Raw genomic sequence first — 24,854 nt, 5'->3', positions numbered from 1 at the left:
ATCCATATATTACTCAGGCCAAGAAAGAGCTCCATGCAGAAAAGTCCTGTAGAATCGTTTCACTACCAAGCTGCTGCTGGCAGAGGCAAATTCTGAAATCAGTTTGCTACAGGGGAGATATATACACACGACCACTTCTCTCTCCCCCCCCACCCCCAAAACAGAACCTGATTTCAAGTTCTACATTCATTGGCTAGGCGTATGATTTGGAGGTGGGCATGAAAATGGAGCGTCGCTAACACACATGTGCTACCGCGGTCATCTACACTCTGCTACCTTCAAAGCTACGTACAAAAAATTAAAACACAACAACAGTAGGAAAGAAAAGGGTAAAAAAAGAAAAAAAATCACTATAAACAGCTGAAATGTATTATTATTATTGTTTTTCCTACATCTAAGTCTAACTATACAGATAATGATAAAAACTATCTACAAAAGTCTTTGGGCAAGACTAGGCGAGCAACAGACGAAAAGGGTGAAGCTGGTTTTGTGATTCTTTGAGCCAGAAGACAGAGGGGGTGGGGGGAGTGAGGGGGAGGGGGGGAAACTACACATTTGTATATCTGTACCTTTGATCTATGCTGGGACACGAAGGTGCCCCCTTCACTGCCAACTACTGATCAAAGAGCATCCATGGCCACATAAGGGAGGGCTCTGTGGAAGCAACGTCATAGAAGAGAGCTTAGGATCCACACAGGGCGCAGAGTCACATGCAACAGTGGCTGGCTGGCTCTCCTGACCAGGAGGAAAGGCCGACAGCAGCTGCCAAGTATCAAATGGCATCCAAACGCCGGAGCCGCCTGCCCCAGGAAGTAATTTTGTAAGGAGTTCAGCAGGATGTGTAGCAGGGGCAAAGGAAGGGAAGCAAAAGGGCTGTGGGCTCTCTCAAACCCACAGTCAGGAAGATTCGTCTCCCAAGCACAGACAACTATGCTGCAGTTCCTGCACCTTTGGGTTCCCCTTCCAACTCTACTTTTCTGTGATTACAGCTACTTGAAATGGGGCAGCAGTTGGGCAAACAGCAAGCTCCTGGGCAAAGGTGTGGTTCCACTCCTCCTGGATCATGCCAATTTGAGTATTGTTAATTCCCGCCCTTCACACCCTGCGGCCCCAGGGCAGGTTACAGCATTAAAACACAATATTACGAAACAATTTTGAACAGCTTACGATAATAAACGTAAGGTGGGTCTTAAAAACATGCACCTCAAAGTGTCAAAAGGCAGGGGGAAGAGGTCTGTCTTCAGCATTCCCCAGAAGGTGCCAGGAGCACCTCCGTAGGGAGGGAGTTCCACAGCTTAGGGGCCAACACAAGAAGGACCTGCCCCAAGCCACCACCACCACCCCAAGCATCTGAGGGCGGAGGAACTACCAAGAAGACCCTTCTCTGCTGATCTCAGCATCACCCCCAAGTTAAGAACGTTAGAAACAGCCCTGAAGCTGGATCAGGACAATGGCCGAGCTAGTTCAGCATCCTGTTCTCGCAGTGGCCAACCAGATGCCCCAAAGGGGAACCCACACGCAGGACATGAATGCAGCAGCAACTCTCCTCACTTGCGATTCCCGTCCTCCTCCAGTTACCAGTTTTCTTTTCATCAAAAGTAGGTAGCAACTCCATTAACCAAACCTTCCTCCCATGGCCTCCTACGCTCAGAAAGAGTACTCGTACCGTAATACCTTGACCCCAATGCTTCTGACTATTTCTAAGGCTACCCTTTGCCATTTGGGTCAATGAGGCTGAATAGTTATCCAAATGCATCACACCATGGTAAGTAAACACACCAGTAAAAGTAAATAAAATAAAAAATGGGGGGGGGTCCTGAGAAAGAGAACAGACAGTGGTATCTAATCTCTGCTAGAATCTTTCATTTAAAAAAATTATGCATTTCACATTAAATCCTGAAGAACTTCTTAAAAAAAACTTGCTCAGAAGGAAGTTCCACAGATTGAACAGTATTCAAGGAGGCACACTACCCCACACCCTGTGAGTGGGGTTGGACAGACAATGGTGGGGGTTGTAGGGGAGGCATTTCACAAACCTCACAAAATTGTCATCAATGGTGTGATTCCTGCATTGGGTCCCTTCCAGCTGCACAATTATATGATTTTTCCTTAAAACCCGTAGAAGGTTTCCACTTAGCTCTCCTGCATTCAGCTAAGAATCACCAGGCAGAAGTTAGAAAGCATTCACAAGCTCGGGTCTATTCCCCACCCCCAAAAGACCCTGGTGGCTATAGAAAGGCACATGGTTACTTCCTAGAATTAGCCCATCTGAGCCCTTTTAAAGTGCCCCCCCCAATAATCCTTCACACTGGAATAAGCTATTAAGATACCATAACAGGCAAACAGATATGCCAATTGTTTGTGGGGCTGCCCTTGAAGTCTGTACAGAAGAGAGTACCTGAAAACACATCCGCTTTGGGCTGCTAACTGGGACCAGCTGTTAGGACCACATCACCATGCCAGTGTTGACAGAGCTCACCATCTGGTTTCGAGCAGAATTCAGAGTGTTGGCAGGTCGCCTTTAAAGCACTACACGCCATTTGGGACTTGTGCCACAAGGACAACCTGCTCGTGGACTCGGGTCATTTTTGGAGGCTCATTACTGGAGCCAACCCACTTTCTGAACAGAGGTATGTGACTAATGGTGGGCCATAGCTCAGCATCTGCCTTGCACACAGGGGGTACAATCCCCACATCTCCAGGTACAGTCAGGAGAGACCCCCTGCCTGAAACCCTGGGAAGCCGCTAACAGTTAGTGCAGACAATACTGAGCTAGCTGGACCAATGACCTGACTCAGTAGAATATAGCTTCCTATGTTCCTCCTGTGTTCCTATGACATCCTGCCTGGGCAACTATCTCTTAAGGGAGGCTCACTCACAGCATACCAGACAAAGACCTTTCTACTTTTCCAACCATTTTTTTGTTTCAGCACTGTATTTTTGACCTGCTGTTTTATTCTTTCCACCACTTCTTATTACAGTCGTACATTGGAAGTTGAACAGAATCCATTCCGGAAGTCTGTTCAACTTCCAAAATGTCCAAAAACCAAGGCGCAGCTTCTGATTGGCTGCAGGAGCTTCCTGCAGCCAATCGGAAGCCATGGAACCCGCGTCGGACACTCGGGTTCCGAAGAACATTCGCAAACTGGAACACTCACTTCCGGGTTTGCAGCGTTCAGGAGCCAAAACGTTCAACTCGCAAGGCGTTCGACTTCCGAGGTACGACTGTATTTTGATGACTATATTGTTTTTATGCCAGTCTTACCCAACTGGGTGCCCTTCAGATCATCAGCCAGCCTGGCACATGATGCTGATGGTTGGTGGGAGTTGTCAAATCCAAAGTATCTGGAGGGTACCAGGTTGGGGGATAAAGTTGAGCCACGCTCTGGAAGTTATTTATATGTTTATAAAATGTTTATATGTTTATAAAATAAAAAAGTAAAATAGGATGGCTATGCACTAACAAAAAAAAAGTTCACACGGCATCAATGTTCTGGCTCAGATTCAGCTCCCAACAACCAAAAGCAGGCAAACAGGCTAGTTGCTGAAGACTAAAAACTAAAAGAGGGACCCAGGTGGCGCTGTGGGTTAAACCACAGAGCCTAGGGCTTGCTGATCAGAAGGTTGGTGGTTCGAATCCCTGTGACGGGGTGAGCTCCCGTTGCTCGGTCCCAGCTCCTGCCAACCTAGCAGTTCGAAAGCACGTCAAAATGCAAGTAGATAAATAGGAACCGCTACAGCGGGAAGGTAAACGGTGTTTACATGTGCTGCTCTGGTTTGCCAGTAGCGGCTTTGTCATGCTGGCCACATGACCTGGAAGCTATACGCCGGCTCCCTCGGCCAATAATGTGAGATGAGCGCGCAACCCCAGAGTCGGTCACGACTGGACCTAATGGTCAGGGGTCCCTTTACCTAAGAACTAAAAGAAAAAGAAAACGGCACTGAGAGTTGGGGAACAACTTAGATGAAACTGAAAGGGAAGATGACCACCACAGGTATCAGACTATGGTGGCAATGTGGGAGGCTAACAGGCCTGATCCCTGAAACTTAATTCACTGGGGGATCTGTGCAAGCTCATGGAAGAGCATCTTGGATGATTGAGCCCTGCACTGGGGTCTCTTAATTAACAGACTTTCAGCGCCAGGTCAAAAACTTACAATTTCTCTCAGGCACTGGGAGGATTATCATGACTTTGCTCCCTATTGATGGAATGATTTTGGTGCTGTTCAGTACTGGATTACTGTACGGCTTTTCTTGAACGCATTGTTCTTTTTTCTGATTTCATATCATGCTTTATGCTTTTAACGTTTTTTGAGTTGTTTGGAGAATCCTTATGTGTCCAGTAACCAACAAGCTGAATTTATTATTATCAATCATCATCAAGTAACAGGGAGGGCCACTTTCCATCTCAGGCACCAAAATGTCTTTATTGTTTGGGGAAGGGCAGAGAAAGAGAGAAAGAGAGAAAGAGAGAAAGAGAGAGAGAGACTATTTGAAGAGTGTGGAAGGGGTTCAGTCAACTATAAGGCTTAGGAATGGATGACTCTTAGGGTCAGAACTTCAAACTTAGTTGAGGATCACATGGTTTAGGGCTCTAATGAAAATACAAATCACCTTGAACTATGAACTGGCCATGCTACTAGTCCTCAGCCTCATCTCAGGAGAATCTGGGTTGGAGAAGAAGTATTGACTTGTTGGTTACTTCACAGTTCTGTGAATTTGTGAGGCACCCAAAGGCAAAACACCTTTAAAATAAACCTCCCATGAAGCTGGAATCACCAACTTTACAAGCAGTCCTTGTAGCTCTGCCTTTAGCAGCTCTGGTGATTAGCAGGAAGTGGTACCACTGATCACCTGCTAATTTCTGCACTTCAGACTAGTCTTAAAGGCAGAAGAACAGGCCAGGCAGCTTTTTCCCAGGTCAGCTGACAGAACACCAAGCTATCTGCAGATGTCTTAGCAAGGAAAACATTGCATTTCCTAATCCTTTCCTTCAGCAAAGCCCAAAAGGTGTAATATTGGTTTTATACAATCACAGCTTCCCTGCAAAGTATCTTGGGAATTGCAAGTTTGGTGAGAGTACTGAAAATTCTGCTTCCTAACACATCCCCGCCTCCACTGAGTGAACTACATTTCCCAGATTGCTAACCAGGTTATGGCTGCAGTTTAGATATACCCGGAGGAGGGATGCAGTTGGTTGCTTAACTGGACCCAAAACACATACCTTCCCAAATTGTTCAAAATACTGTTTCACATCCTCCACGGTGGTGTTCACGGAGAGGCCGCCCACAAATATCTTCTTGGTCCGTGTCACCATCTAGAAAACAGAAGGACAAGAAGGCAGCAGGACAGCAAAAAGGGCTACTCCTTCAAAACTACAAAAACTTCATTTCACTTTGCCAGCTAAAGAAAATATGCTGTCTATCGCCATCCTGTGATTTATGTGCAGGTTTAAAGGAAGACATTTCCATGTGCCACTATCCCATGCATATTAAGAATCCCACTTCCTGAGAAAAGAACACCGCCTAATATTCTTTTTCCCTTAAAAAAAAAAACACCAAGAAGAAGAAGCCAAGTTCCAGTTCTTAAGGTTCCGATGGTTTGCTGCCTTGTGCAATTTTAAGCAGTTACAGGTGGTGCTTTGGTGACCTCTGCTTAGCTCTTTGCCCATTCCAATAATTAAATTATGCAGAATAACTTAGCTTTCGTTGATACTTCTGCATTGCAGGGGGCTATGCAGCCTAAAAACTTAATCTGCATAGCTTATACAATTTGCAGAATTCTGCTTCGCTTCACCCAGAATTTTCACCGTGACACCCCCTGCATGAAATGTCTGCTTGCAAACTACTTATTCCCCCGCCACTTTGCTTTCTTTGCCTACTCATTAAATTCTTTTTGAACAGCTTTTAAACAGGGTGCTTTTGAACAGCTCATCCCATTCACTTCAGCAGGACTTGCATAGGAGAACTGCTGGTCTGTGGCGCTGTGTGTGTGTCCTCCCTTCCACCTGAGACTCACAACAAGGCCCTGCATCTGATGCAGGAGTGCTGATAAGTCACTGCAAGAGAGACAGGCGCGTGCGCGCACACACACACACACACACCAAGCATGGCTGGCAGAACATTCACTTTGAGACGCTCAGAAAGGGCATTTGTGGAAAGAGACTGCTCTGTACATCTTCCTGGTCCTTTCAGCCCTGCAGAACTCTCAGAAGGGGCCCGGGATGCTCTTTTCAAATAGGCTCTCTCTGCACACTGCTGCACCCCCACCCCCCCCGGATGGCTGTGTCCCCGCTTTGCAAGAAACACATGCTCCTAATTACCCCAAGGAGTGCACAGAGCTAATCCGCAGCAATTCCAAGCCTTAGAGAACAGCCCGCCCAAACAGCAAAGCACCTTCTGTCACCAAAACTGCTTAATGGAATTAACCCAATTCCAACCATGTGCTCATGGTGCTGGTTACTTGGGATACCTGAGCACTCGCTGCCCTGATCCCCGCTTCGCTGGCCAGCACACATCACGTTCCCTCTCCTTGGGTTCCCCCATCCACCCAACCCTCTTCATCTGTGCATCAAGCCCAAAGGCAAGGGGCAGGAAAGGTGCCTTCATTTTACTTCCTACATTTCTGTGGCCACCCAACGGCGTATGTTCTCAGGGCACCTCACAAGCTTTAAATGCAATATTTTAACATTTTGATTAAAAGAAGTTAAGAGCAGCATGAAAATTGGGTGTTTTGAGAGTTGGGTAGAAGAGGGGATGTCAGCAGGTAAAGCGTCTGTAGCAAGGGAAAGAGAAGCGATAACCCAACAAAATAAAACTCAAGCTAACTGTATATTCTTTCCTCGTTTCGCTCCCGCCTCAGTTCTCCCTCCCCTCCCCCCAATGTCAAATTTTAGATGATTAGTCCCCTGGAGCAAGGACTTGTCCCTTTGAACTTTCACAAACCACAGTGCAAGCCAATATATTGCTAGATGAAGCTCGCTCTCTGGAGGGCCACAGGTTCCTGAACTCATTCAGGTCAGCCCAGTATAGGAATCACAGGTTGCGGTACGGGGCTGTCTTACACCTCACACCTCTGCTGAAGTCACCGTTTTGCATCCAAATGGTTAAATCAGGGGTCGGCAAGGCTCATCTCGCCTGGGCTGGTTCACTCCAGTGGAGATCCCACCATGGGCCGGATCGTGCGTGCTCATGCACCCGTGATTTCCGGTGTCTGTGCATGCACAGATGCATTTTTCGGTGCTGAGGAAGTGAGTCCCTGCACCGTGCTGTTTAGCACAGCGTGCGGGGACTCGCTGAGTGGGCGGCTCGGTTCGGGGGCTGGTTAAACGACCCCTGTGGGCCACTTGTGGTCCATGGGCCTTAGGTTGCCGACCCCTAGGTTAAACCTTTGGTTTCTAGTAAAAAGTAAAATATAGACCATTCAAGCTTGCAGCGGGTCACAGCTCAAGCAATTGCCTCTAAGCTTCTCTTCAGGTCACATATAAAACTGTTTCCTTCCATCAGGAGCCAAGGACAAAGGTCTTACTTAAGAAGAGGGCAGCAAGGCTTCCAGTGCATGCAAGTGGACATCTTAACCCCAAAAAGAAGCAAGACCAACACAAACTGGAGCCACGGGAAGGTTAGAAAAATGAAGTGTGGACACTCAAAAGAAAAGCATGGGGACAGGGCCGGCGCATCCATTAAGGCGAACTAGGCAGTTGCCTAGGGCGCCAAAATGGAGGGGGCGCTGGTACAATGGGGAGCGCTGCTGGCTTCGCAGGACTCGCTCTGCCACGCGGCCGCTGCGCCCCAACGCCACCTACCCGCGTCCAGGGCGGGAGGCAGCAGCGGCACCGGTGCAGCCCAGGCATGCCCGGAGCTCTGAGGGCAGCAGCGTGTGGAGGACACGTGGGGTGAGAGCAGCCCCTTCCCGCGGCGTGCACGCCAGAGTCTGGCCTTCAGCTCCAGGAGCCGTTGCCGCGCTCTACTCCTCGGGCAGGTGGGAGCAGCTGCTGTTGTGCCCGGGGGTCCGTGGCTGAAGCCCGAGGGCGGCCAGAGCAATCCAGCCGTCGATGTCACAGGTAAGCGGGAGGGGCGCTGGGAAGAGAAGGGGTGAAGGCTAGGCCAGGCCCGCAGGGAGGAGGCAGACACCGGTGGGGGGGGCACCAGAAGGTGATCTTGCCTAGGGCGCAAAAATCCCTAGCACCGGCCCTGCATGGGGAACACTGCAAGGTAGACCCAGGTGAAGAGTCCTGCTTTGAAAGGTACTTCTTGGGTGGTTTCCATCGCTGTTCCATCATCAGGAAACACCACCGGTGGTTGAAATAACAGGCATAAACCCGAAAACCAGCAGGCTCTAAAAACATTGAGGTTTCGGCTGCAAGGGGCTGGAAAGGTCCAGGGCTGATCTGTACCTGAACCCAAGAGGAAGAGCTCCAGCACCCAGCATCTGCCTTGTGGCCAAAGAAGTGGTTCCAAAGCTTGATGCCCCCAAAGCACCTGTATGATTGGTTGAAGGGGTCACTCTCAAAAGTTGTAAACAAGTACCTACCTTGGGCTGTGCTCTGCGGGGAAATGCAACCTTTGGGTCAATCTGAAAGACAAGGAGAGGCAGGTAAAAAAAAAACACTACACAAAACTTTCCTTTAAGAAATAACAGAGCACACACATGTGGAGGTAACATCTCTTGGGACAATGAAAGCTTTCTAGTGTGCCAGAAGACCTTACGGGATAATAGAACAAAGCAACAAGAAACATGTCAATGGAAAGGACATTTTTGGGATGTCACACTCCTTGTGCACAAGCTACACTGAAATTAAGTGGAGCTAGCCAAAGACAAGATTTTGCAAGGTTCCCATTCATATTATTGGGGCTAGCAGCTGAGCAATTCCTGGAGATGGTACCCATTTCCTGTTCAGTTTTTACATTTGATTTCATTTTTTCACTTTTAATTTGCATACTGCCTTTCTATACTGTATTGCTATACAGAAGCTGGTTGACAGCCACAAAATATACAACAAGGAACACACAGCTTATAATAATCTGATTCAACACAAAAAAGTCATAATAAAGCATAACTTTAAAATGGAACGACTTATATCAAATAAAGTAATATTCAATAATCTATTAGCATGTAACAGCACAGAGTAAAATTAACTCTGAAAACATCAGCAAATGATAATTCAACAGAAATTCACTCTTAACAATTACGAATAATAATTGATCAATAAAATAACTGCAAGGAACAATTCATAAAACACCACAATACATACAAAACCATGTTAAAAGGAACAAATTGAGAAACAAAGAAACACAACCTGAAAAAAGAGACAATGCATGTACTTTCGTAAACTAAGAAAATATTTAATAAAAATCATTTTTAAAAAAGAAACGAAGACACACAACTTATAAAACTACCCCCCCCCAGCTGTGTATAGAAAGGCGTGAGGAAGATAAACATTGCCGTCAATCACTTCATCCTTGTTTTATTCTTTAAAAGTCGACTTGGTGGACATTTATAAATACCAGTTGCTGGAAACCACAGTTGCTTTCTGGTTTCACTTTGGGGCACCTGGGTGGTTGCTGTGAGAAGAAGATGCTGAACAAGATGGGCCATTGGTCTGATCCACTAGGCTCATCTTATGGTCTCATCATCCGCACCACAAGCATGACCAGACCTGTAATACAGCTGGAAGGCATCAGGCTAGGGAAGACTGCTCAAGTACAAGGATGGGAAACCTTTGGCTCTCCACGTACTGTGGGATTCCTCCTCCCATTAACTCTGACCAGCACAATTAGTGGTCAGGGATGCTGGGAGCAATAGTCCAGAAACAGCTGGCAGGCCACAGTTTCGCCATCCCTGTTCCACAAGAGGAAGGCTATCTTAACTGCGTGAGAAAAGGCACATCTACGCTAGAAATCCAAATCTGTTTTGAAACAGTTTAGCCTCTATGACTCCAAGCAAGGAAAGCCTGCAGGTTCAGACCAACGGCCCACCTCGTCCAACAGGCTGTTCTCACAATGGCCAACCAGATGCCCCAAAGGGAAATCTGCAAGCAGGATTCAAGCACAAGAGCATTCTCTCCTCCTGTAGTTTCCAGCTACTGGCATTCAGAACCATTACTGCCTCTGACCGGGGAGGCAGAGCATAGCCATCTTGGCTAGTAGCCATTGATGACCCTCTCTTCCATGAATTGCTCTAATCCTCTTTTAAAGACATCCAAGTTGGTGGCCATTGCTGGCCCCTGTGGAAGCGAGTTCCATAGTTTCACTATGTGCTACATGAAGAAGCCCTTTCTTTTATCTGCCCTGTATCTTCCAACATGTAGCTTCCTCCACCAACCAAAGATCCCAGGGGGATTTATTTATTAAGTATATTTTTAGCACCCTGTTCATCACATAATCTCAGGGGGAGTAACATCATCATCAATTCTGGAGAATTAAGAGCAGACAACAGAGAAAGACCACAGCGCTAAAATTTCAATGATAAAAATACACATACAGCCTCCCGCTGGTTCCAAATTTGCAGCAAACATCCCACAGATACCTGGGCAAGCGGATAGGTCTTTCAACTAAATCGGGGTTTCCCAGACCCCTGCGTTCATTGACTCCTTGATGAGCTTACAAAGTTACCATCAACTCCAGCCCAGATTCTTAGGAATGTAAATGAAATAAAACAAGAAATATCAATGTTTACATCAATATTTATAAATCATAGACCACTATCATACGAGGAATCATAAAAAGTTTTTTAAAAAATAGGGAAGTAAAGCAAGCAAAATAGTAACAATATCACTCTGACAGTGCCCACACCCCTTATTTCTTAATATCTAATTTAAAATTTCCCAACGATACCTCATAGGCCCTTGTTGACCCTTAGGTCTTTATCCACCCCCTGCACAATCCCATCGACCCCAGGGGGTCGATATTGACTCTTACAGGATAGCCAAACTAAACCAAGTTTCTGAAAGGTTTCCGAGGAATTAATGGTTCTGAATACCGGTGGCAGGAAAACAACAGGAGGCAAGAGGGTTCTTGTCCTTGGGTCCTTCTTGCAGGCATCTGGTTGTTCATTATGGGAACAGGATGCTAGATTGGCCCAATCCAGCAGGCTCTTCTGATGTTCTTATTCTTGCTTAGAGCACCATAGTCCCTCATTGGAGAATGACACAGCGTATAGTTCAGCTATGGAATTCACTCCAACAAGAGAGGAAGTGGTGGACACTGATTCGGATGCTTTAAAAAGAGGATTAGACAATACAGGTCTTGTTCAGGGACAACCTGCTCACCCCACTCCTTGGGCATCTCTTCTGAGCATCCATTCCATTTATCTGCATACCTTAGGAATCTGCATGTTGTTGAATGTCGCAGAGCCTTTATTATGGTCAGATTTAATGTTCTTCTACCCCAAATACTTTGGGGCAGGTATACGGGGTATCCCTCTTTCCTTAAGAATAGGGCTTCTGTAAGAACCAGGAGGCATAGAACAGGGGTCCCGAAACTAAAGTCCGGGGGCCAGATGCGGCCCAATCGCCTTCTAAATCCGGCCACGGACGGTCCGGGAATCAGCATGTTTTTACATGAGTAGAATGTATTTATTTAAAATGCATCTCTGGGTTGTTTGTGGGGCATAGGAATTCATTCATATATATTTTTCAAAATATAGTCCGGCCCCCCACAAGGTCTGACGGACAGTGGACCGGCCCCCTGCTGAAAAAGTTTGCTGACCCCTGGCGTAGAACATGTCCTTCTGTTGTAACTTTGCTAGTTTACAACCTGCCTTGCTGCCCATCAATCTCCCTGCCTGAACTGACAGAACTGGTCTCAGAGGGGGTGTTGCGGACTCCCAGACTGCTGGTCTGGAGGGGGGGGCATCAACATCCATGCCAAGGCGACTTGCTCTGGGATGGTTCAGGACTTCATGGCTGCCATGACGACCATGGGGCTGTGCCAACCTCTCATCAGCCCAACACACGTGGCAGGCCAAACTCTGGACCTTGTTTTCTCAACTGGGCAGGAAGAGGGGATATTGACGCCAGTCACTTGTCATGGTCAGATCACTTCCTGCTGAGATTTAGGCTTTCAGTATCAGGTCGGAGACCATCCTTTAAAGTTGATGGGTCCAACGGATTTTCAGATGGCTCTTGGGGATTTCCGGCAGATGTGATTGGTGCTGTTCTTGAAGCCCTGGCCAATCTCTGGAATATCCAAGTGGCTTGGGCCAGTGACCCTCTCCCACTTCGTGGAGCCTGTTTGGTTCCCTAGTATATTCCAGAGCTTAGGGCAAGGAAACAAAGCTGGGAGATGACTTGAATGCAAATGGAGGAAAACTCCAGGCGAAGGTAAGCCAACACTGGTGAAAGCTCATCGAGCCAGAAAAGAAGGCATACGTTGCTGTCTCCTTTGCATTCTCATTGTGCCTTCAAGCAGAGCTTTTGCGGGTAGTGTGGGGGCTTTGACATTCCGGCTCAAAGAAGGTGGCAGAACCGATGGTAGCTCACCGTGACTTTGTTTGCAAAGCATTTTGAAGATAAATTCGTTTGCATCCTCCAAGGACCATGACTCCACTGTTCCAGCAAATGAATCTTGAGTCTAGAGCATTGTCTAGTCCTGTTGTGCTGGATGAGTTTCAGTTAGTAAGGCTTGAGAAATGTGGACATGGTGCTTGTAATCAACCAGGACAACCACTTGCACTCTGGACCCTTGCCCCACTTGACTGATAAAAACTAGAAGGGAAGACAACCCTAACTCAGACAGTTGTTCCAGAAGGATGGGAGCTTGCCTGCTCTTGATGGGGTTAAAGGGGTACTTTTGGATCAGGTGTCCACACTAAGTTCAGCATCACTTCCTTCCAGAGCCAGTGTGGTGTACTGGTTAAGAGCGGTAGACTGGTAATCTGGTGAACCAGGTTCGATTCCCCGCTCCTCCACATGCAGCTGCTGGGCACATGACCTTGGGCTAGTCACACTTCTTTGAAGTCTCTCAGCCCCACTCACCTCACAGAGTGTTTGTTGTGGGGGAGGAAGGGAAAGGAGAATGTTAGCCGCTTTGAGACTCCTTCGGGTAGTGATAAAGCGGGATATCAAATCCAAACTCCTCCTCCTCCTCCTCCTCCTCCTCCTCCTCCTCTTCTTCTTCTTCTTCTTCTTCTTCTTCTTCTTCTTCTTCTTCTTATTGCAGAACTGTTTCTATGTCAGCTCATCGTGATAAGAACTGCTGTACAGTATAAGAATTGGTGCCTGAGTTTGCTTATTTTCCCCTCTCTTCCCTCCGTGTTGTGCCTTTTAGATTGTAAGCCAGCAGGCAAGAACTGTCTTGTTTTTAATTGACTGTATGCGAGCCATTCTGGGAGTCTTTTTGGCTGAGGAGCAGGGTAAAAATGGTTCAAACAAACAAACAGGCAGGCAGGCAGACAGACAGACAAAAACAGAGGCTGGTGCTTTGAAACAACAGGTTCAGCTCAGTGTGAAGCTAGAACAATCCTGTGGGTTCCTTCACTCCCTTCAGACCAGTTCAGCAAACTCCAAAGGATTGAAGGGTGGGGGGGAATGCCTTGCTGTAGACGTCCCGCTTCCCACTGCCCCTTATTTATTTTCCTGTCTCCTTTTCTGTCGCTTATGGTGCAGAATTCAGGCCCTTCAGAGCCATTCCAAGTTGCTGCAAAGTCTTACCATGCTTCCCATCCCAAATTTTGATCTGATTTGCATCAGGGGGCACAGATAGGAGCTGGGTTTTCTAAGTTCACTGTCACTGGTAGTTTAAGGTAGTCAAAGTGGTGCCCTCCAGGTGTTGCTGGACTGCAATTCCCATCATCCTTAGCCACTGCCCATGCTTGCTGCTGGGAGGGTCCAAAACATCTGGACAGCATCAAACATCTGGTGAAGGCTGCCATGCATCCTTCTCTGTGAGGAAGTCCTACAGAAACCAATGGTGCTTATGCTGCAATAGTGTTTCAACTGATTTACAGAGTAATCCTATATCAGAGAGGAGAAGCTGTGCATCAGAAATACTACCTTACCTAGTGTTGTGGGGTTTCCTGGAAATTTTTGAATAAAAAACTTGCCAGAATCAGAAACTGTTCCGTTTTGGCACATTCACTGGGCTTATATTTAATACAAAGAATCAAACTCAGAAAGTATGCCGCATTAATTTATCCACCATATAAAAGTATCGTATTCTTTTTTTAAAAAACTAAAAAACTTTTCACCACCAAAGGAACACAAGCGAACAGCAGAGAACCTACACAAGCGACGCTGACAAAACCCCACACATATATTAAGCAAAATAGAAACATCATCACCCGGCCCCACCCCACCCCACCTCTCCCTCCCCCCATCTACCTCTCTTCCCCTTTTCTTCCCAAAGGTATTTGAATAGGGCTATTGATTAGGGGAGGAAAAAAACCACTTGATACGCCACACTGGCAAGTGCTGGATGAAGGGCTATAAGATCTGGTGGGTGCTACACTGATGGAATACCAGGCCTGCTGCCACAATGACAGATGCACCAGTGGGACTGCCCAGGTATGCCAGCAGAACATTCCACAGGTGCAGACATTCTACCAAAGATCCACCTGTGGGGTGCCTAAAATGGTGTGGAGTCACGGACAGGATGGGACATCAAATTTATGCTGCAGCCGAGCCTACATCAACCTGGCAGCCTCCAGATGTTTTGGACTAGAACTCTCATCAGACCCAGCTAACATGTAGTCGAAAACATCTGGAGGGCACCAGGTTGATGAAGGCTGCTACATCCTTCCATCACCATCACCAGAGAGTATCTTTACAAGAAACCAGGACATGGCACAAATAGAGGCTTACCGAGGCTCCCTTGCACCCTTGGCAAGGAGCTGTATCGGTCCCCGTCCGTCCGTCCGTCCATCACTTGTGACCAGATTCCTCTACCAAGGCACTCAGAGGAGGCTCTGTGCCTTCCCAGCCACCCAGAACAGCCGATGAGCAGCCCGGGGAGCACACAGGCAGGCTCCTAGGCACTCTTGAGCCAGAGTGGAGAGGCGTAATTTTTTCACACACCCCTGGGCCTGAGCCACTGGCAGGGCCAACCTAACCAACCCCTAGGTACACCCCTGAACGCAAGACATGTATTTCCCACTGGCCTCAGGAGAGGGGATAATAATAGCCACCCCCACAATGATGTAAGGACCCTGACCCAGGGATGACCCTGCCCACATCTCTGAATGCACAATAGGCTATGGTGCAATTCAAGAACCAATTGCAATTCATAGCACCAGTATATAAAGAGCCCACACAGGGTGATGTCCCGTATGCTCTTGCTCTCTCCCTCCCTCATGCCACACAAGGAGGAACTCTGGTGATGGGACACTATAAAGAAGATGCACTTTGTGCAAAGGAAAGAGAACACTTTGCACCAAGCCACCTGGCTCCAGACCAGGAATTGAGCACATTGCAAATGCTTCTCTCCCTACAACCCTTGCTGGGTGACTCCAGACGTAAGACACTCATCAGCAACTCCACTCTTAAAAGCTGGGGGTGCCAGGACAGAGCACCCGGCCCCACTGTTTAGTAAGGGAAGGGGGCAGCCACATTGCAAAGTCTGGCAGCACTCCCACTTTGTACCAGTCTCCACGATCACACACACCCCCAAAGGAAAAAAAAACTTTGCCATATGAGAATGTTGTGACTTGCTCCAAAACTCTTCCTCCCTGCCTTGACAGGCAGACAAGTGTGTACCTTACCCACAGGGCAGGTACCCCACATACGCAAGCAAACGCTCAATCGGCAAAGACCACACAGTTTGCTACAACCATTGCTGCTCCTGGTTGGACTTTTGCGCAAGCACATTTCGTAGAACTGTAGTATTGGAAGGGATTGCAAGGGTCATTCTAGTCCAACCCCCTGCAAAGCAGGAGTCGCAGCTAAAGAATCCCTGACAGATGGCCATCCAGCCTGTTTAAAACCCTCCAACAAAGGAGAGTCTACTACCTTCCAAGGGTATCCTTTGCACTGTGAAACAGCTCTGACCACCAGAAAGTTCTTTCTAATGTTTAATTGGAATCTTTGTCATTTGAATCTATTAGTTCGGGTCCTACCCTCTGGAGCAGCAGAAAACAAGCTTTCTCCATTTTCCATGTGACAGCCCTTGAGATATTTTAAGATAGCTATCATATCACCCCATTGCCTTCTCCATGCTAAACATACCCGGTTCCCTCAACCATTCCTCATAAGGCTTGGATTCCAAACCCTTGATCATCTTTGTCACCCTCCTCTGCACGTGTTCCAGCTTTCTTTCTTTCTTTAATATATTTTTATTAGTTTTTACATATATTTTCCAAACAAAACAGAACATCTCCTCTCATCTTATACAACATTTTGGCTATAAGCCTAGGACTTCCATCAACCACGTCTAGTGATTTTTGACCTTCATCTCTTAATCTTGCATTTCATTATCTTAACTATTACTTCTAATAATCCATCAGTTAAAGTCCATTCTCCTAAATTTTTTCTGTAATATTTCAAATAGTTCTCCTTACAAAACTTCCTGTAATCCTACAAGCGTAGTCAGTTGATTCCAATTGTTTTTCAAATAACTTGTATATTTACTCCAATCTTTCAAGAATTTCTGGTCCCGCACTGTTCCAGCTTTCAATATCTTAAACTGTGGTACCCAAGACTCCATATGGGGTCTGACCAAGGCAGAATTCTTTTGCCCGGGAAAATCACAGCCTGCCGCCAGGGAATAGAAGAGGTAGCCACAACAGTGGCTATCAGTAGTGTTTGTTCATACACCTGCCCATCTTATTGCAATCTTGTTTTGCTTATCCCTAAGGCACCTTTTACACCAATTCCTAATGTCACCGTGGCCATAAATTTCAAAGGATCTGAGTATGACTAGCTCTGGATATCACCCAGACTTGGCATGTAAAGGCAGGGGTGTTAAAACATCTTCAGCCAGAGGGCTGCATTCCCCAACTGGCAACCTTCCAAGGGCCACATGCCAACAAAGGCACAGCAACAGATGCGATGCTGAAAGTACCTGTTCTCAACAGTGCCCAACTAGCCAGAGTTAAAAGATTTGCAGTGGCTTCTCATCCGTATTAAAGGTCCTTGTACTAGTGTACAAACCCCCCTGAGCAGCTTTGCATACACCTTAAGGCAGGCGTTTTCAACCAGTGTGCCATGGCACCCTGGAGTGCCTTGAATGATGGTCAGGGGTGCCGTGGGCAACAATGGCCTCTGTTCCTCTTTCCTTCCCTTCCTCCTCTGATGTCCTCTTGTGTCTCTGCCTCCCAAAGACTTGTGTGGCTGTTTGTGCAACAGCCCTGGCTACAAGCTCCCCAGGCAAATGGTGCCTCTGGGGCTGGTCAGGTGGTGCTGGTTGCCAGGAGCTGAGGCGGCCTCAGAGTGAGTAAGCAAGCAAGCAAGCAAGCAAGCGGGTAAGGGATCCCAGCCAGCCAGTCCTCCAGCCCTTGCTGCTGGGAATGGACAGACAAGTCCCAGGCCCCTGTGGGGCAGCGTGAGGAGGCACCTCTCTTTGGGGTGGGGTGGGGCAGCTCAGAGACCAGAGGCAGCAGCAGCAGCAGCTGCCCAGAGGACTCCCAAGGAGAAGGGAGAGGAGAGGGAACACTCTACAAGCGAGGGTGTTTGAAAAAGGGCGAGAGGCTGCCAGCTCTGCAGGCAGGGGTGCCATAACTGAGCTCCTGAGCCCCACATGGGTGCTGCAGAAAGAATGAAGTTGGTAAAGGGAGCCGTGGACTCGAAAAGTTTGAAAACCTCTGCCTTAAGGATACACCTTAAGGACTGCCTCACCCTTATTGTGTCACAAGCTGAGAACACCTGCAGGAGCACTGTGGTTCCCCCATGATCCAGAAGCATGTCTCGTGCCATCAAGGAGTTGTGCCTGCACCATAGAGGGTCCAACTCCACGGCAATCAATCCCATCAGAAACCAGCCAGCCACCAGCCCTGCTAAGTTTCAGGCACCTTTTATTTCAGTAGGTCTTTGGGAGAGCACCATGGCTCAGTGCTCAAGCACCTGCTTTGCATGCAGAAGGTCCCAGGTTCAATCCCCAACAGCATCACCAGGTACGACCTGGAAAGATCCCCACCTGAAACCAGGGAATCACTGCCGGTCAACGTAGACAATCCTGAGCTAGAGGACTAGTGGTCTGACTTGGCATGAAGCAGCTTTATTCAAGAACCTTTATTTTCAGGGGCAAGGCCATAAGTTAGCGGTAGAGCATCTGCTTTACCAGCAGAAGGTCTCCGATGAGATCTCTGGCAGCACCTCCAGGTGAGGCTGGAAACAGTCCCGTCTGAAACACTGGAGAGCCTCTGCTAGTCAGTGTCATATTGAGCAACATGGACCAGCTACAATAGGCAGCTTCCTATGTTTCTTTCCACTATGAATATTGCTCTAACATCCTACTTCCTGTTTTAAAATTTGTAGGTTTTGTAAGCAAATAGCTGCAGCTGGATGTTCACAGGTAGGGAAGCAGCCTTGCCCTGATTCTTCATCCCTATCATCAGGTCCATCAGAGCTGCAGTGCTCCTGTCGACAGGGGATTGGTCCATTTAACTACTGTGGCCAGGAGCCGTTAAATTACGCCTATCCTCCATGGATTTGCCTAATCCTTTGTTTAAAACCAGCATCCAGGCGTGCCGCCAAAAACACATAGCTTGGCAAGGAGACCCCATCAGTCAATTGTGTGCGGAGGGGAAGAAGTAGGTTGCTCTGTGCCCCTTTCCTCAATAAGTTTTCACAAGTGGCCGGCTACTGTGAGAGGAGAAACAGAGTCGCCTTCCACTCACCACACCATTGATTTTAGACACCTTTTCACCACCCCAAAATTATTATTTCCCCGCCCCTAAACTAAAGAACTCCACACTTGCTGCCCTCAAAGTGTTTTGTATTACAGTTCCCATCAACCCCAGCCTACAAGCCATATGCTGCTGAGGGTGATGGAAGTTGTAGCCCAAAACAACTGGAGGGTGCCAGGTTGGCAAAAGGCTGCTGCGCCACCTTTCCTTGTACAGAAGATGCTCCAATACTCTTCAATCATTTCTGTGTTTCACCAGGGCCACCTCTGCTCCCGATCATCCCTGAACGCTTATAATCACACAAGCACACCCTTGTTCAGGGAGGGTTGGGAGGGAGGGAGAATAGGTAGGAGACAAGTGTCTAAAACACATAACAAACAAAAACACACTCAATCCCTTTGCATTGTGGCATTAGCGAAAGCCCACAGTGAGTTTCCAAGGCCCCACGGGACAGCAGGAGGCTGATGGAAGATACCAAGCACAAACAATTGTCCCCTGTCTTGTTCAGTTCCCAGCCAGAGACATTCAGCTCCTGCCAAGAAGATACTCCCCTATTTCAACAAAAGTTAACCCAGGCCTTCCTTTTCCCAGCACAATTCACTAGGCAGAAAAGAGAGCCTGCTTGCTGTAAGCTGGGTGAGGCCGGCTGTTATTCAAATTATGCAGCTAGACCGTCAGGCTAGCAAGTGTTGGAGGCAAACTGAGGCTGGGAGGGTTTTCCTTTGCCTATTTTTTTTTTTAAAAAAGAAGGGGCTAGAGAAGGTGTAACAAGAAGTGAGCAAGTTATTTAAGAAGTGGAAGCAATGCAGGGTGCGCTTGGAGGGATTGGAGTCAGGACACGGAAAAATGGAAGCAAAGAGTATAAAGAACTATCTTGGGGAAGAGGAAGGTTGTGTTTGATGCTCCCAAGAAGCAAACAGCATTTTTTGCAAGAACTGTACAGGAAATGGCTGTCAGGTTGGGCGGCCCGCTTCAGCCTGGCAAAGCGTTACTCAACTCTTTCACGCCTGATCATTTAACGTATTATCTTACAGGGTTCATGTATCACTTGCATTGGTTACCTTATTTGATCCTGGGTTCAACTTAAAAGCACCAAAATTCAGCTACAATATTCATCCCCACAAGGGCGTGAAGTTCAGTGTGTTTGACCTTGGAGGTGGGGTAGTCGTTGCCTCTCAGCCTAGCCTACCCCACAGGGGATTAATAAGGAGCGGGAGGACGGTGTATACCAGCCTGTGCTCTATGGAGGAAAAAGTGGGGTGTAAACACAATAAAATAAAAAATAAATTCAAATGCCCTTGGGGGCCTGTCCATACATCCTTTTCACTGCACACTCCTGACGACACCTGCTCATGATTAAGTTATTTATCACACTTGTATCCTACCTTTTTCTCCAAGGAGCTCAAGGTGGTGTACTTAGTTATCCTCACAACAACCCTGTGAGGTAGGCACAGGCTGGGAGTGGGTGACTGGCCCCCAAGGTCACACCCAGTGAGCTTCATGGCTGCATGGGGATTTGAACCCTGGTCTCTTCCAATTCCTAGTCCAACACTCTAACCACATTGGTGCTCACAATGGCACAGGAAAATTTATACACAATCCCACATTTGACACTGTTTGTGTCTGCAAAAGCTTCTGTTTTGTTTCCAGTTGGTGCATCACCTGTTAAAGGCCCATAGAAGGTGTAGTCCCAAGAAACATCTGGGAGGCTAAAGGTTTTACACACACCTGCAAGATCACCTTACACCATACACCATACACCTAGTCTTTAATCTGGCTTTAATCTGCGGAACTGGTATTGTTTACAGGTGCCACATAATATTTGTTCTGTTTTTAAACAATCAAGCAGTATATAATTTTTATGAAACAAGTATGTCATAAACACAGGGGTTCTAACTAGCTGACCCTGCTAATAACTGTTCACAGAACTTGCCCTCCATGAATCTGTCTGGCTCAAGGACTGCCAGTACAGTTCCCTCCTGTCATGAGTCCGCTGCAAAAGATGCCATGGAGAGGGCACCCGGATGCGCAAGACAAATGGGGAGACTGTGGAGCTGGAGCTGGATGACTCACTGTGAGGCTCCTAGCAAACTTGGGGAGGATAGATAGGGACCTCAGTCGGTGACTGAGCCTGAGGAGGAGCCCAGTGGGCTGGGAGAGGGAGTTTGGGCCCAAGCAGGCTGACGGAAGAACCTTCTTCCTCCAAGACACTAGATATCCCAAGCCCCAAATGACCTGCAATGGAGCCATCCCTGATGCTGCCTCTTGTCATTAAACAGCCCCTTCCGCCTAGAGATGAAACTGAAAGACCAATGCAAAGCCAGTCCTGACTTCACTCCCATCTCCAAGGAAATGCTGGAGTCAGCACCAGTGAGAAGATGCCTTGAAAAGCCGACCTACTCAAAGGAGTGCCCATTTGTTTGCCCAGACCCGGGACTTGGATTGTTTGCTGTGCATACAGTATTAGAAACTCAGATATATAAGCTAGGCATCAAATGGCTCCTTTAACCAGGGCTACAGTTGCCAAAACAGAATGCCTAGTTGCAATTTGGGGGCCAGATGGCTCAAAAGTCGTACTTTTCAACATGACTTTTTAGTTCCTGAAATTCATTCTGATTGTGCAGATAAAATGTAACGGATAGAATTCTACAGGATATGTTGCCGGTGTATGAAAACAGGCAAGATCCAAGGATCCCCAGGCATGCACCACCAGATGGTGGAGACATTGGGTGACATCCTGGCGCCTGGGCATCTCCACTTGGTTGCAAGTGGCCAAGAGCCAGGTGCAAAATGTGCCTGGAGTCTGGTGAATTTCAAACGCTGCTGCGCAGATAGCCTTTTGAAGCCCCATGCCTCTTATGTACCTGTTGACTTTTGCATTAAAGCCTTTGGCAGAAACGGTGCTGTGAGTTCCCAGTCTTCATCCCGCAGTGAGAGCCAATCACTTCCAGCCATTGTTGGACTACAGTTACTCCCGCAAGTCCCAGTCAGGATGGCCAAAGGTCAGGAATAAAGGGAGGTTTAGAGCCAGCGGCATCTAGAGGGGAACCATATTGGCTACTACTTGCTCAGCTCTTTCTCAGGGTCACCTGATCCGATTGCAGCAAAGTCTAGAAATTTAAGTTGGGCATTTAGTTGCAAACAGATTATGAAAAGTGAAGGCCATCTCAGATTTAAAACATAAAGGTTATATCAGGTTAAGCACCAAGCTGGTAGCCACAGGCAACAAGGAATTGCAGGCAGGTGAGTGCATGGCGTCCTGGGCAGATGTACCAGCAGGCCAGCATAGAAACCAATGAGGTTCAGGATGGGGGGAGTGGAGCCCCTCCTCCACAAGCCCAGCACAGAAATTTAGCTCTCTGTCTGGTTACTATTTTTTTTGCAGGCTAGTCATTTTCGTAACTTATATGCAAGGCTGGGCAAACTTCCCTCCCTCTCCTTCCTTTCTCCAAAAAATACATCCATGCAAACCAGGGCTGAGGGAGAAGTTATTCACCTCCCAGCTAAGAGCAACCCTAATCATCACCATAATTGCTGTTAATATTTATGCAGCAGTGTTCCAGCATGCCTGGAGTTCTTTTGGAAACATTATCTCAGGTGGCCTTATAACCAACCCCATAAACCTCCTATGACAGGCCAGCCAGTGCATTGCTTTAGCTGGGAACTGAAAGCAGAGGCTGGCTGTCCACAGTTCCTGAAATAAGCAGCTCAACCCAGCCAGGTGGACACTCAGCAGAGACCCAAAGGGCAGGAGGAAGGCACTTCTGCCCTCTCCCCTTGCATCTGACGGGGCACCCAAAACTGTGCATAAGGAGGGGAGATGTGCGCCAGGAAGCTGCTGGTGCGAGTCATGCCTCCACCACTAGGTGGCATCAGAGAGGAATGACATCACACCCAAGCGTCCCTCAGCCTGGTGCAGTGGTTAAGAGTGCTGGTCTAGGACCTGGGAGACCAGGGTTCAAATCCACATGCAGCCATGTGAAGCTCACTGGGTGACCTTGGGCCAGTCACAGCCTTTCAGCCTAACCTACCTCACAGGGTTGTTGTGGGGGCTCAAATGAGATGGGGGAGAACAGTGTATGCCACCTTGACCTCCTTGGAGAAAAAGATGGGATACAAATGTAATAATAAAAAATAAAGCTACTAATATTTTGGGGGTGGGGTTCCTGCTTGCAGGGAAGGACTGGCAGGCAGGATGAGGTCCTTAACTCTTCGTCCTCTGACCAATCCTCCCTGCAAAACAACCCACAGTACTCATTTTTGGTCTGGCTTTTCCCTCGGGGTGGGGGATAAGACTGTCCAACCTCACAAGGCTATTGTAAGGGCTACTGAGTGAAGCACTCTCAATACCTCCAGAACCCTATTTGTATGCAGAGTTTTTTAAAAGGCACCTTATTGAACCAATACCCTTTGCTCTCACTTCTAATCATGAAGACTAGTGACCTTACAGGGGGGGGGGCCAAGGGCACAATCCGCTTCCTCGCAATCCTACTACCGCTCCAAACACTGTGTAATTACCGTTAAAGCCCGTGTAACCACATTTAACTTGCTGGAATCATCCTCTGAGGTTATCTATTGCCAAATCGATGCCGTAGCCAAGCGGAGCCACGGAAGACACGTCGGCAAGACCTGTGGTGCCAGCTATGCTGCAAATTGCTTCACCCTGAATCCAAAATGCCCCACTTTCCTCCTGCCCCCTCAGCAATGGTTATCTTCCAGCCTAGCAAAGGTACCTATTAAGACTCAACTTCCGCGTAAACAGACCTCAGCGTGTTTCTACGTTGCTTACAAATAAAGGCCATTGAGGAAACACTGCACTTAAGTTTCTTCCACCTCAAAATCACTCCAGGCTCCTAGGGAGCAGGGGGAAATGCAGAGGCCAGCAGCCATCAGGGCTGGTTCACACAGGCTCATTCATCACTTCACGGCCACACTGAAAACTGAATGGGCTTGCTGAATGGTGCAACCACATTTGGAATACTGTGTACAGTTGCGGCTGCCTCAACTCCAAAATGAGATTATAGAGTTGGACAAAGTTCAGAAAGGGGCAACAAAAATCATCAAGGGGACAGAGTGACACACACACACCATTGAGGAAAGGTTGCAGGGTTTGGGACTTTTTAGTTTAGAGAAAGAGAGAGTAAGAGGTGACATGATTTAAGTTTATAATAAGATACATGGCACAAAGAAAAGGTTTTTCTCCCTCTCTCATAACCTTAGAACTTATGGACATCCAATGAAGCTGGATGTTGGAAGATTCAGGACAAGGAAAAAAAACCAAAGGACTTCCTCATACATAGTGTAACTATGGAACTCCCTCCCACAGCAGGCAGTAGTGGCCACCAACCTAGATGGCTTTATAAGAGGATTGGACAAATTCATGAAGGATAAAAAGCTATCAACGGCTACTAGCCATGATGGCTCTAATCCAGGCACCCCCAAACTGCGGCCCTCCAGATGTTTTGGCCTACAACTCCCATGATCCCTAGCTAACAGGACCAGTGGTCAGGGAAGATGGGAATTGTAGTCCAAAACATCTGGAGGGCCGAAGTTTGGGGATGCCTGCTCTAATCTGCCCTCACAGTCAGAGGCAGCAATGCTTTTAAATACCCGTTGCTGGAAACCACTGGAGGGCTCTTGTTCTTGAATCCTGCTTGCAGGTTTCCCATAGGCAACTGGTTGGCCACTGTGAGAACAGGATGCTGGACCAGATGGGCCACTGGCCTGATCCAGCAGCCTCTTCTTACATTCTTATGAGCTGGAACAGATTCATCACCAGAGAGGAATGCCTACTTCGCCTACTTGAGTTCAATTCTGCCTTTCAACAGGACCCCATTTGTACATGTGAAGCTGCCAGCCAGTCAGCTGGAGAGTAATCAAGTCACATGGGAAGTGTATGTGGACCTGCTCAGCTTCCTATCAGGAGACACCTCCCAGACTAGGGTCTCTAAAGTGGCCAATGGGACTGTGCAGTGGGTGATTAAAGACCCGGGGGTCGAAAGGGGGTCAGCAAGGGTCTAGTGGTGAAAAAGAAGTTCACAGGGTACAGCGCAACAAAAATTAATCGGGAACTATGA

The 24,854-nt window shown here is 47.7% G+C and overlaps 1 protein-coding gene across 8 annotated transcripts in view; it reads right to left on the bottom strand.

The window, feature by feature from the left end:
• MSI1 (musashi RNA binding protein 1) overlaps nucleotides 1–24,854 on the bottom strand; it is a 57,996-nt gene that overhangs the window by 24,382 nt on the left and 8,760 nt on the right. For all 8 annotated transcript variants that reach the window (XM_060269592.2, XM_060269591.2, XM_060269593.2 and 5 more), the window contains exons 5-6: nucleotides 8,533–8,574; nucleotides 5,225–5,317 (exon numbers count right to left, since the gene is read on the bottom strand). In XM_060269592.2, coding sequence (XP_060125575.1) covers nucleotides 5,225–5,317; nucleotides 8,533–8,574 — 135 coding nt within the window. The remainder of the gene's footprint in view (nucleotides 1–5,224; nucleotides 5,318–8,532; nucleotides 8,575–24,854) is intronic.

Source organism: Zootoca vivipara, chromosome 16 (genome assembly GCF_965207765.1).
Source record: "Zootoca vivipara chromosome 16, rZooViv2.hap1.1, whole genome shotgun sequence".
NCBI lineage: Eukaryota > Metazoa > Chordata > Lepidosauria > Squamata > Lacertidae > Zootoca > Zootoca vivipara.
This window is presented reverse-complemented; position numbering and strand designations above follow the sequence as displayed.